The sequence below is a fragment of the Gavialis gangeticus genome, unplaced genomic scaffold (genome assembly GCF_001723915.1).
Source record: "Gavialis gangeticus isolate Ggan-Ray unplaced genomic scaffold, GavGan_comp1, whole genome shotgun sequence".
NCBI lineage: Eukaryota > Metazoa > Chordata > Crocodylia > Gavialidae > Gavialis > Gavialis gangeticus.
Genome location: NW_017729011.1, coordinates 5,838,124 through 5,851,954, shown reverse-complemented (window position 1 = coordinate 5,851,954; position 13,831 = coordinate 5,838,124). Strand labels below are relative to the sequence as shown.

At 46.9% G+C, this 13,831-nt stretch overlaps 1 protein-coding gene across 1 annotated transcript; it reads left to right on the top strand.

Moving 5' to 3' along the window:
• The first annotated feature begins 1,087 nt into the window (after positions 1–1,087).
• On the top strand, positions 1,088–9,575 carry FUT7 (fucosyltransferase 7). The gene is made up of 2 exons (XM_019510441.1): positions 1,088–1,341; positions 8,173–9,575. The coding sequence occupies exon 2, from the start codon at positions 8,268–8,270 to the stop codon at positions 9,288–9,290; it is 1,023 nt and encodes a 340-aa protein (XP_019365986.1). The 5' UTR covers positions 1,088–1,341; positions 8,173–8,267; the 3' UTR covers positions 9,291–9,575.
• Positions 9,576–13,831: the final 4,256 nt, after the last annotated feature.

Sequence of the window (13,831 nt, the reverse complement as noted above, 5' to 3'; positions counted from 1 at the left end):
ACCTGGGTATTGTTTATTACCATCATTATCCAGACACTCTGCTGCTCTGAGAAGATGAAGATCAGTCTATGACTGTCTGTTGAAGCCTATAAAAGGACAAGACAATAGCAAAATGCATCAGGGTCATTGCAGACAAACTGCACATACCCAACCTGCAGGAGTCCAGGAAGTCAAGCCACTCCTCAGGAAAGTGTTCCCCCTCCCCCAGATAAGATAACACTGCCTGTTGTGCACTCAACATCACAATGAACCTCTCTCAGGCAGCAGTGAACTCAGAGGCAGATCAGAGTTGAGATGAGATCTCCCACTGATCTCCTGACTCTGAATCAGCACTGGTGCCTGCCCTTATCAAATCCCCCTGCAAGAGATATAGCAGCAGTGCGAGTGTTACCACATGGTGCCATTCAAACTTCCTGAAGCACTAAAGAGATCACGGTTGTTTTTCAAAGAACCCCAATATCTGGATCCTGCTACAGTACAGTTTGCATCACACAAGTTCCCTCTCTGGCCCTGCTGCCTGCCCCTCTCTCTGAAGCAGTGATGGGAGCAGCAACTCTGTGACCAAAGTAAGCAGCAGTGTTGCAGGTGGTGTGCAAAGGGCTTTGTGTCCCCCTCTGCATCTTTATGCAGGACAAAGAAAGGGACCTAGAAAGTTTATCCCTCCCAAGAGGAATTGCCTGGAAGGCTCTGCAGGGCCAGAAGGCTGTGGAGTGTGCTTAACTGAGAGGGGAAAGGGTTGTCTTAGGCACTGAAACCCTCAAGTCCTCAATTCAGAGCTGGGAGAGCAGCTGGTCCAGATCATCTTTCAAGCCAGCTAAGAGCTGGCCCATGACATATTTTTAAAGAGGGAGAACAATGCTTCTCCACCCACTCTTCAGAAACAGCTAGGTGGGCAGGAGTGAAAAAGCTGAAGTTGTGTACAGATAAATCAGCAGCGCACAGCCCAGAGAAGGATTTCCTCTTTTGCCACCACTGAGATAGAGAAGCAGAGAGGCTTCTTATTTCAGTTCCTTCTCTCTTGCTGTCAATCCATCCTGCTGCCGTTCAGACTCAGAGCTGGCATCTAGGTTAGTGGAAGTATGCTGGGGGTTGTGGGAAGTGCTGGGGGTTGGAGGAGGTGCTGGGAGCCCAAAGACCAACTGTTCAAAACAGCAGCTAAAAGAGGCAAGAAGAAAGTTTGTGGGAGGGAGAAAAGAAGGTGATACCACAAAAAAGCAGAAGCTACAGAGTGACCACAGCCACTGCTCAGTGTTGTTGCCTGTGGCTGGGTTTTGCAGCCCTCCTGAGCCAGCAAGGGGGAAAAGAAGGAAAAACCATCCAGGATGCACTGCTGAACACAAGGTAGGTCTGAATTCATACCAGTGCTCGGTATCAAGCTATGCTGGAGTCACAGCTGAAACACCGCAGTCGAGCAAACGGGAGACTCAGGGGGCTAGAGGCCCTTGTAAAGTTACGGTAGATCCTGTTGACCTGATAGGGTCTCTCCCCTGCTGGGGCCATGCTGGCAGGCTGCCGGTGCCTAGCACTACATTAAAGGAGATCACTCTGTAGTGCAATTTTAATAGAAGAGAATGCACATTGCAACTTAGCAGTGAAATTTTCTAATGGGACCTTTTAAAAAAAAAGTTTAATTTGTGGTTTTTCATTTAAATCTTAGGATAAAAGGACAAAATGAGAAGGAAGAATTGGAAACACCAGCATTTGGCTTTTGAGATAAGCAATCCTTATTGTCTAAGGACTAGCAAGGTGTTGGACAGGGATGAGCTGACATGTCTCCATCCCTGCTTTTGGGAAGCTTGGCCAGCATGGGCTAAGCTTCCAAGCAAGATTTCACTTTGTTGGTCCAACTTCTGAGCAGCTAAAGCAGACACCCACTCAGCCAGGATCAGGGAGTTGTGACTTAGGGATCTGACCCAGTGACAGAGAAGAAGAAATAGCTTAGCAGTGAGATCTTTTGGCCTATAGAAGAGTCTCCCAAGGGGATAATGGACATATCATTCCTTGTTGTTTAAAATGTGGCTGGATTGAAGGGAGCAATCTTTCAGTAAGTGGTGCCTGAGCTAGTCAAGTGATGCTGGCTCTCTCTGCATCTTCCACAAAGAGAAGCCAGAGATCTCCCAGCTCTCAACCTCCTCAGATTGTAAGCTTTGCTGACCCCAGTTCCAGGTAGTGCAATGAACAGTGCTAACTCGGAATGAGAAAGGAAGGGCTGGGAGATGGAAAGCGATGGTAGCAGCTTCTCTCCCAAGCTAGGGGGGACAATCCAAAGCTGTCCAAGTGGCTTTTAAAAGATGTGTTCGATATCAATCAGAAAGGATGAAAGAGCAAACATCTGAAAGGGGCTCTAAGTGGCTTACATAGGACTTGGAAGGAGCCCCCTGGGACATTGAGTCAAGTGCCTCTGATCTGAATCTCAATTTAGTCACTTAGAACTAAGTTACTTAAGGATCTTTGAAACTCATTTGCTCCGTGAAGCTTGATTTCCCAGGATATTCAGCACCTCCGGTGCATATTGGCTGCTGAAAACCTGCCCTTGATTGTGGGTGCTTGAGCACTTAGAAATGGGGCTCTGAGCTCTTTTGAAAAATCTGGTCCTCACATGGGCAAAATTTAAACTGATTTAACATGCTAGAAGCTGCAGATGGGAAGAGATTTAGCAAAACCTAGGGAACATTTAAGAATAAGTGTTCAGCACAAGCACAGAAACCCACTCAGACATTGCCAGGGAGTAGAAGCACAGCCACTTACTGCTGCCACCTTTATTTTTATTCCAGATCCCATTGCATTTTATCTCTGTAATACCAGGAGGATGGACATGTGGGTATATTTTATGGAATGAGCTCTTAGAGGATAGGATGGGAGACCATGGGGCTTGCTGTACAGTTAAGCAAACCACAGATGTGCTTGGCAAATTTTGAATTCTAAGCGTTTGTCTAGACAGGCAGCAAGTGCTTTCAGTATGGCAGAACAGTGAAATGCCAAATGTGAAGGGAAATAAGCTATACTGGTATGAGGCTTTTTTCTATTAGTACAACTACATCCTCACTAGGCATGGTACTGGCCGGGGTGGATAAAATTAACAATTTATTTTTAAATTTAAAAAGTTTTTTTTTTTTTTAATTTAAACCATGTTTTATTTAATCATATATTTTTATTCTTTTTGTTAAGATGCTTTAATAAAATAAACATATAAAGATAACTTTAATTTAAGATATGTTAAAGCTCAAATAGATCATCATGGGATAGGGATTATAACTTCTAATTATATACTACTTGAAATAATATATTCATGTAACCTTTTTAAAAGTTCTTTAAATGGGTCACAATAGGCCATGGACTACATTAGGGGTTCAATCTTATGGGGTTCTCAGAGGCTCCTCTATAGATTAGTAAAGATGAAAGAAAACCGCTCTACCCAGTGGGACTTGGTGCTCAGTTTACTTTAGAAGATCCCATTAAGCATCCCTGTGACGCTTAGTTTCAGCTCTCAAACTGTGGATTTGTGTCTCCAGAGATCAAAGGCAGACAAGGTTCTTTAGGTAGATATGATATCTTTTATTAGACCAACTAAATAGTTGGAAAAATTTTTCTTTGCAAGCTTTTGGACACAAACACCCTTTTTCAGGCATAGGGAGAATTTGTCCTCTTCAGAGATAACATCCTTGTTAACAGCAGTATAGGGAGATGAGAGATAACAGACCTAATTACCCACCCATCAGCCCTATTATGTCTCTGCAAGTGTGTGTATACACTGTCAAGCCCTTGCCTTTCTGTAAAAGTGCAAAGTTTCAAGAAGTTAAATGAACAGAGGATTGTTGGGAGTGAAGTAGATCTGGGCAAAAAGGAAGAGTCTGGGATAAATGCAAGGAGAGAAGGGCAGTAGAAACAGAAGACAAACTGTTTCTCTTCCTCCGAGAAATCCCGATACGTCTACATATTTTGCAGAAAACAAAGTCTGTTAAAGACACCTCACTAAGGCTGTGAAGTTAAGCTCTCAAAGGCTGGGAATGCTAGAATTATGTTTGCTATCAGGGTAAATTTGCTCCCCATTCTGCAGAAGCATAATGGAGCCAGTCTTTAACTAGACCACCACATACCAGTGAGTCCAGAGGCCCTTGCCTTATTCACTGTGGTCATACACTGGTGGCGTGAAGCTCTAGAAAAGCAAGGAGCACTCTATTGAGCCCTGTTGGTGAAAGGGGCATAACAGCGTAGCTAACTACCCCATTAGCCACTCAGTCATGAGAAGAAGCTATTGCCAAGCGGCTCTGAGAGTGGACTGATTTAGTATAGTCACTCTAATAACCTGGATTCTCCTTCTCTCCCCAAATAAAAGTTTCTTAATTTTAAAACCTTGGATTTATTGTTTGTGTGCATGGGCTGGGGAGGACGGCACTGCTTTCCACAAGCACAAAGACAATGTAGTTTCATTTCCCAGGTTTGTGAGTGAGGGCAGAGACTTTTTCAGCAGAAACACTGAGATAATTATACTTGTCCCTTTGTACTGCTAACTCACAGAGCAAATGATGATCACTGAATGAGCAGCTACTCAATGTTTTATCATAGAAAATGAAGGTTGGAAGGGACCCAAGGAGGTCATTTAGTCCAAACCCCTGCTCAAAGCAGGACCATCCCCAACTAGACCAGTCCAGCCAGGGTTTTGTCGAGCCAAGCATTAAAAACCTCCAAGGATGGAGATTCCACCACCTCTCTGGCTCATTCCAGTGCTTTACCACCCTCCTAGTGAGGAAGTGTTTCCTAATATTCAACCTAAATTCCCTTGTTGCAACTTGAGACCATTGCTCCTTGCTCTGTCATCTGCACCACTGAGAACAGTCTGGCTCCATCTTTGGAATCCCCCTTCAGGTAGTTAAAGGCTGCTATCAAATCCCCCCTCAGTCTTCTCTTCTGCAGACTAAATAACCCCAGTTCCCTCAGCCTCTCCTCAGAAGCCATGTGCCCCAGCCCCCAACCATTTTCATTGCCCTTCACTGGACTCACCCATTTGTCCACAACCTTTCTATACGGAGGGTCCAAAACTGGACACAGCACTCCAGATGTGGCCTCACCAGTGTTGAACAGAAGGGAATAATCACTTCCTTCAATCTGCTGGCAAAGCTCCTACTAATGCAGGCCAGTATGCTGTTAGCGTTCTTGGCAAAAAGGGCACACTGTGCTTTCTCCCCATTGGTCAGCGTGGGAGCCTTTATGCCACTCAAAACTTACTGTGGAGACAGAATTATGAATTTCCTCCCACATTTTTCTACAGTCCTTATGAGATAAAAGTCTGAGGGCTTCACAGTTACTAATGAATTTTACAAGTCTCCCCTGGAGAGGAAGGAGTGGCATTATCCCCCTTTTACAGATGGAGAACTGAGGCCCAGGGAGATTACAGTCAAACCCTAACATGCCCCACTATTGAGGGCTCAATTTCCAATGCCCTTGATGTTTCAGAACACCTAGCACTTAACACTTGATCTGTTCAATGCTTGGCACCGGTCGACTCTGACTGCAGCTGCAAGTGCTCAGCACTACTGCGAGTCAGACCCTAGGCAAAGGCATCTCACATTTGGCATCCAGAGGGTGAGGAATGCACAGTGAGTGACTACCTGGGACCAGTTTGGTTTTTCAGTGTCTTAACCAGCATCACACACTTTTCTATGATCCTTTTGAGCAAACAATTTGAGGGCTTCACAGTTATTAATTTCACAAATCCCACTTTGAGCTGGAGTGACATTGTCGTGATCACAGGACCTTCCTTTCTTTTCTCGCTGTCCCTGGCCTCCATAAGTCTCGCTGCTGCACAGACATGTCAAGTGACCTACTTTCCTTCTGATTCACCCTCAAAGCACTGCCTGCTGTATGTACCGCTGTAGATGAGGCAGGGGTCCAGTGGGAAAAATATTATGAAATGTAAAGACCATACCTCATTGCAGATGACAGGGGTGATGAATGAAGGCTGCATGAGAAAGCAGAATTCTGGCATTTCCTAACTTTTGAATGCTTGGTTTTGCAGCCCCAATAGCAGCCTCCCAACATAGTTGTATTCATTTGTGATTTTCTGTGTTAAAGCAGCAAACTGATAATAGACAAATGACATTGGGTGGCATCATTTGTCCTCCCTAGGGTGCATATCATTAGAGTTGGCATCTAGAAGCCCAGCATACATATCTCTGCCAGTTGAGCTAAAATATTAACTGGTAGCAGTAACAGGTTGCCAGCTTATTTGCAGGCCAGCACTGGAGGGAGGCAAGATGAATACCTTGTGAGTAGGTGTCATAGAGCATCTATCCAGGTACTCTGGGTAGAGGGGGAGGAGGCACTTTAATTAGAGTGGCTCTGAGAGCTGTTCTAATTACGGCGCCCACAGCATCACATGTATTCAGTGTCCTGCACTTCTGAATGGTGTAACACGCTTCAGTCAAAGCGGCCCTGCTGCCATTTTGAAATGTGGGGATGCTGAATACACGTGATGCGGAGACTGCTGGAGTGTGCTAATTAGTATGCTCCAGCAGACTCTCAGCAGACTTGATTAATCAAGTTGGATCCAACACATGCCAATTAGCACACGTCAGATCAGAGCTGAGGTCCGTCACGTGTATAGGTGCCCATAGATACTTGCAGACAGTCAAGGAACATTGTGACTCAAGGATCTTGGCTTCCGGTCCAGCTCTGAAGAAAGTGCTCTCTAGCTAGCACATACTCTTTTGCCCATGTTTCCTCACTCCCTTTCCCCCACTCTTCCCTACCTCATCTCAGTCCCTTTCTTTTTCCATCATAATCAGGCGTCTCTCAACCGAGTCCCTGCCCAACAAATCTGAATCCACTCCTCCAGTTCTGGTCTCGAAGTGCAGGGTTTGGAACTACCAAGGTCACAGGCCTGGGTACAAGGAGCCTGGGTGTGTGCCCAGCTCCATCACTGATATGCAGCATTACCTTAGATAAGATTTGTTCCACTCTTTATGTTTGCATTTCCCCGTTGTGCATGCCAGCTTCATGGGCTGCTCGTCCAGCATGGGTAAAGTGCATAGAAATCATCATGTGGAAAGGGGTGTGCGAATACTCTTTGGGGGTGGCACAGGTGTGTTCTCAAAGCCACTCCTTTATCTTGAAGGGTAATGAGCGTTGGGGCTGTTGTGTGCAGAATTAACCAGATACGAGGTTAAATAGTCTGACCTGCAGGTCAAAACAACAGCCAAGGTCAAAAACGGCCTCTGACTCTTGGTGTTCTCCTTGAGACAAACAGCTCCGAGGCGCAGAGGTTTTTCCTGCCTACAGCCCCTCCCCTCAGCTCAGAAAGCCATTGCAGCAGCACAGCATCCCCCAAACCAGCTCTGCAGCTGGACCCCTGCTCAAAAGTCGCTTGCAATAATAGCATCAGCTGCGGTGTGGTTTCTACCAGGTCACCCTTGGGGATTTTCATGGGGAGGCTGCAGGCAGGAAGGATCAGACCTGTGGTGGTGGGGGAGGGGGAGAAGAGAGAGGTGGCTTCCTGTGGTGCTCAGGCCAGGGCTGTTGTAGAAGAACCACGAGCTTTGAAGCTGGACAGAAACTGCACAGGAGACAGGTGCTGCAGACCATCCCCTGGGCCCAGCTACCAGGTCTGTAGCCACAACTAGAGAGAGTGTACGGCCCAACCAGGCACTGCCACATCCACTGCATGCCACTCAACCCCCAAGCAACACAGCGATGGAACCAGCTCTATACATGGCAGCATCTCTAGTGCTCAAACTTCCCATTTCAGCTGCTAGACTGCAGCCCCCCCTCTCCCTCCTGCCCAGTCTCTTCCTTTGGGTCTGAAGTGCCACCCAGCTCTAACCTCCCCCCTTTCCAAAGTCTCATTCCCCTAGGCAGGGCCCCCTCAAAGCAGCACCAGGCTGTGCCGGTGAGGTTGGCTGCCTTCAGAATGCACCAAAAAGCCTGCAAGCCCAGTTACAAACATCAATGCCCACATACAGTAGACAATGCATGGACTCCAGCTGCATGCATACCACTGGCACTTCTTTCCTTCCACCCTAACTTGGAAGCACAGTTGTTTTCCCAATAACCCCTTGAATTTCCTCCCACTGCACTGAAATGCTTAGACACCTGCACCCTAAGACAAGGGCACTGTGGAAGGTGCACTGTTATACTCTGGAGGTTAGTTTTGATCAACCATCTTCTCTATCCCAGGGGCTGCCCTCAGCATTGTTTATGAAGCCAAAAACCTGCACAAGAAGAAAATCAACCAACCCAACCCCGGCTTGGGCCACCAGGTGCTGTTAGTGATGCCATTTTCCAGTGTGCCTACCCTGAAGACTATAGTCACTGCAGGGCTATTTGCAACCACTCTCTGGAATTTGAAATTCTTCATCCACTACTTTGAGATACCTGCCAAAGTCCCCAGGTCCACTGTACCGCTGACAGTTTTGCTCTGGGATTGGCCCTCCCATCGGACTCTGAACCTTAGTGGTGACATCTGCGCAGACCTCTACGGCATTCAGGGTTGCCAGCTGACTGATGACCGTGGGCTCTTTGACCAGGCAGATGTTGTTGTGTTCCATCACCAGGAGCTGCAGCAGGGCAGGATGAATTTTCCCAAGGAAAGAAGTGTTCCTTTGCAAAAATGGGTGTGGGTGAACCTCGAGTCCCCCACACACACTCGGGCACTGGCTGGCTGGAAGGATATCTTCAACTGGGTCATGACATACAGACAAGACTCTGACATCTTCATTCCATATGGAGAGCTCATGCTCCACTCATCAACTAGTGTGGACATCCCAGACAAGACTGGCTTGGTGTCCTGGGTCATTAGCAACTACCACCATAGCCAGAAAAGAGCACAGGCCTACAAAAATCTGTCCAGACACCTCCACGTGGACATATTTGGGAAGGCCAGTAAGAAGCCACTGTGTGAGACCTGCCTCTTAGCCACCACTTCCCAGTACAAGTTCTACCTGGCCTTTGAGAACTCCATCCACCAGGACTACATCACGGAGAAGCTGTGGAGAAACGCCTTGCTGGCTGGCACAGTGCCCGTGGTGCTGGGGCCTCCTAGAACCAACTATGAGAAGTTCATCCCTGCAGATTCCTTCATTCATGTTGAGGACTTCGGGTCCATGCAGGAGCTGGCCAGCTTTATTAAGAGCATGAATGCCAGCCGCTACAGACAGTTCTTTGAGTGGAAGAAGACGCATAAGGTGAAGCTGTATGAGGACTGGAGGGAACGGTTCTGTACCATCTGCACCAGGTACCACACCCTGCCCAAAGAAAAACTCTACCCAGACCTGGAAAACTGGTTCAGGACTTGAAAAGATGGGACTAGTCCAAAATGAGTCTTCTCAGCAACACGCAGCCTATATGGAGAAACCAGGCTGTCTGCAGGGGCAGAAAGTGACCAACTGATTTGCCTCGAGTAACTGAGAGCAGGCTGGGAGTTAGGAGTCCTTACCTCTACTCCTAGTCCTGTGAGCTGCTCTAGCTGTATTCCTTCTCTCAACTGCTGTACAGTGGGATCAAAATACCAACACACTCCACACTGGGGTGTTGAGAGAGGTGAACTAGTTGTTACAAGGAAAATACATGGTGCTACATGACGGTGTGATGTGTTGCATTTCTGTGGGCTGGGGTTCTGCGATGACCAGGAGAGGGCACTGGGCTGTGGCAGGACTGGGAGTAAGGCTTTGCTTCCCTTTGCACCTCAGCAATAAGGGGGCACAAGAGTGATGTCACGGGGATGGGGCAACTCTCCCTCCTCTGCACTTAGTTTTGATGCAAAGGACACCAGCAAGGACTGGTGGAAGAGACCTCAGTCTCTGAGGACAATCAACACTCTACTGCTTTCAGATCCCCTTCTGGCACCAGCCAGATCCCAGCTGCAGAGGTGGGCTGGAGACAACTCCTGGCTGTAATCCTGCGATGGGGTTTGATGGCACAGTTCCCTGCCTGGGACACTTCAACCATTTCACTGCCTGGGAAGGCAGGCTATGCACTCTAGGCAGAGGGAAGCCTCTCTCCATTGTACTCTTCTCTCGGAAGGTGCAGAGGGGCTCGCAGAGGAGCTTGCCACAGTAGAGGGATAGCTGCTCTGAGAGCAAGAACAGGCGGCCCAATGAGGTTTCCTGCCTCACTGCATCTGTAGTCAGTGTCATTAGTAATTATACAGATGTGGGGGTACTGCAAGAGCTAGCATGGTGAGGGATGGAGGGAGGGACACAAGTTTCTCAAGAACAATCACAGCCTATTCAATGCTGGAGCCACATCATAAGGAGACAGCTGTGGTTTTTCACTCCTCATACAGCACTCACATTTCTAGCATGAAGACGTTGAGGCTGGTTTCATTCTGAAGAGGCTCCATTAGCTTTGTAGCAGGCCACGCTGCCAATGGCTGATCCATTCTAGACCGTCCCGGGAAGGAGTTGCTTTATGGGAAGCAACAGGAACAGCAGATCCCAAAGGCAGATCTCGACAAGGAGCGAGCAGCCCACCAGACAGTCAGTAGGGCTGAGGTTTGCACAGCAGTTTGAGTCAGACACTTCATAGAATCAAAAAGAAGTAGAGCAGGAAAGGACCCTGGGAGGCCATCTAGTTGGTCCAACTCCCTGACTGAGGCAGGAACATCCCTATGCAAACCATCCTATACAAGTGTGCATGAATAGTCCTCTCACACAACCACTGGACATGCTTCCCCAACACACCAAGAACACCCTTACCTGCCACAGGTAAAGAAGGGGGCGAGAGCACAGTCAATGATTTGTTGCTTCAAGGACAGAAAGCAGCCTGTTGAAATACCATGGAGAGATCCAAGGAAGGCGGCCACAGCCCCTGCTATAGAGGAAGAGTGAACCTTCCTCTGCCCCCTCCCTATGCCAATATGACTGTGGGGTAAAATTCCTTCCCAATCTCAAGTGTAGTGATCAGTCTGATCCAGAGAAGAAGAGTGAGACCCTTGAATATTCCTCATGGGAGGTGAGGGAGCAGTATTATCTCTATTTTGCAGACAGACAATATCAAGACCCGGAGAGATTAAAGGTAGAGAAAAAAATCCATAATTCAGAGGTTGAGAAACCTTGGATTTAGTGTTTCAGAGCACCAAACATTATACAGTACTTTCATGGCACCCACTGACTTCAGCTGCGAGTGCTCAGCACTTCTGCATAAAAAAAAAATCAAACCTTGGTGTCTCTGGACACCCTGAAAATGAACCTGTGCACTGAGTGAACAGCTTTGTTGAAGCAATTCGTTCAGCACCAGTTAAAGACTATGATATAGGCTGGGGTAGCATTCAGTTCTCAGGGAAGGTATCAGACATCATCCTTTATCTTTCTGTGGTCCTTGACTTACTCTCTACTTTTCAAGTTCAACAACCAATAGGCAGGCTATAGGAAATCTCCCTCAGTACCCAAGCCGGATTCATCCATAAAGCACTAACCAATGAATGGGTTGGGGTCCCATGAAAAACATAGCATGTGATCCTGGAATGAAAGACTGTATCATAAAGCATAAACACAAGGGGCTACGTTTGGGTTGCACAAATACTCTTAATGTGAGTAATTTGCTAATTTTGAGTACTGCATTTCTTTCTACGTGAGCATAAACAGATGGTTCAAGACAGGGACAGTTCTAAATGGCAGAAAACAGGGTCTTAACTTGTAAAATATTGGACAATGCGAGCTGCAGGCACACCTAACACTTTATTTCTGGCCATATTAGATCCATTTAGCCTCTGTGTCCTTGGTTATGTACGGGTAAAATAGGAACATCACCTCTACGTCCCAGGAAAGGGCGTTCTGAGGCTGTATTCAATAATGCTTGTAAATACTCTTAGATGCTCAGATGCAAGTTACATAAACTATAAAAAGGAGCCCTTCTGCCTCATTCTTGGAAATCTCTTTTGTCAGAGCTGTTTGAACACACCCCAGGGCTCAGCCAACAGCACTTTGGCACTGATAGTGATAATACAAATTAAGTAATATAGCCACATACAGGCCAAGGCCTTTGGGAGCTGACAAACATTAGGAAGGAGGTAGTAGTGACCATCACAAGAAATTCTTCCTCTTCTGCTGGGCTCCTCACACTTTGTGAATCACAGAGACAGCTTTATCTGAAAGCATGAGACATCTGTTATCACAGCCCACAGCACACGAGGATCACACCCCCTATCACACCCATCGCTGATCCTCTCAGAGAGTGCTGTCATGGTCACCACCATTATCCGGGCGACTAAAAAGAGATTAGACTTTTCTGTAAAGCAAGCAGATAAGCTTTTCCTTGAAAGGCATTGGAGAAGGACAGATGCTTTCCACGCTACATACATTCACAACCAAGCTTGTTGTGCTCACCTGGAATTTAAGCTAACTCAGCTTTGAACCAAACCAGTCAATACTAGACAACATGATGCATAACAAGTGGGTAGTTTATGAGAATCTGAACAGTGCTTGGAAATCGCACCTACAGCTGTGGCTTAGACACTGATGACAGAGCGTAAAAACCCTGGCTAAAAACATGAAACTGGCCTTGGGTTCTCATAACCATGGCAACACCTTGGCCAACACTTCAGGTGTGGAACTGCACACCCCCAGAGCTAAAAGCTCAAGCTCTTTAGCTGGGGCCATAATTGGTTCATCTGCCCTGCAAGCCACGCAGAAGGTGACAGTTAACACATTCTGCAGTGTGTTACACCTGCACCAGAAAGCCTGCACAGTACCTTATTAGTCCCCATTGAAAAGAACTTTGTAGGCAAGCCGCATGAAGACTCTGGTCTGTAAGACACCTCAAAGGACCCAGTTTCCAACCACAAGATCTCCCAAGCACACCAAATGCATTAGACCCTGCTACTGTCGGCCACCAGACTACCTCCCAACTTGCCTTTTACACTGGTACATAAAGTACTGTTCAACCCTCTCCCAGTTCCCCTCCATACGTGTTTCAGTGCTGGCTGCTGGAGCTTCCAACTGCTCTGCTCTCCCACTCAAGCTATTTCCTTTCAATTTATCTTCATTCCCGATAGCACAATGCCTAGAAACCCCTCTGACCCCAGGGTTTTCCAACTGCATGAGACCATAGTGATTCAGCTGCTCCCCAAGCTTGTGTCTGCAGCAAACCAGACTCGGGTCCTGTTACCACAACCAGTTTACTAAGGTGCGAATTAAGAAAAATAATCAGCTAAGTTAGCAACCAGTGCAAACATTAAGTTGAAAGCATAGCAAGAATACGAGGAGTGACAAACCTCAAGGTATCAGCATCCTTCCAAGCAGCTTTCTGCACAAGCCACTTTTCCTACCTTCAAAATAAGCTTGCTGAATCCTAATAACACCACCCCCTTCTCTAATGCAGACACTCTCCAGAGCACTGCATAAAAATAATTGTGGGTACAGACATTGTTAAAACTTAGCAACGGACTGGAGAGGTCACAAGGAAATGCCATTGTGTCTAAGGCCATTATATTCTGCTGATCCATTTCCTTCCTCTTGCTCCAAACGATCACATACTTTTTTGCTTTGCTGCTCTCCTTGCAACCTTGTGCAATATTGATGTGTATTGCTAAAAAACTAGTTGGGCTCAACCCTAGAGGTCAATCTTTTTTGCAAAGAAGGGTTAGTTAGGCATGAGAGTCTGATATTAGGCAGAAGGCAGGGCAAAGGGGGATTATAGACTAACTTGTTTGAGTTGATTTATAAGGTGCCACCCTGCCCTGCCTTCTGTGTAAATGCTACATACCCTCTCAGTGCTTTTGAACTAGGTACTCATCAAAGCAAGGAGCAGTGTGGTCTACAGAGAATAATTATGGGCTATTATATCCACTCTCTCTGCCTCTCTGTCTCCACTTCAAACCCTTTGCTGTGTTCATTTA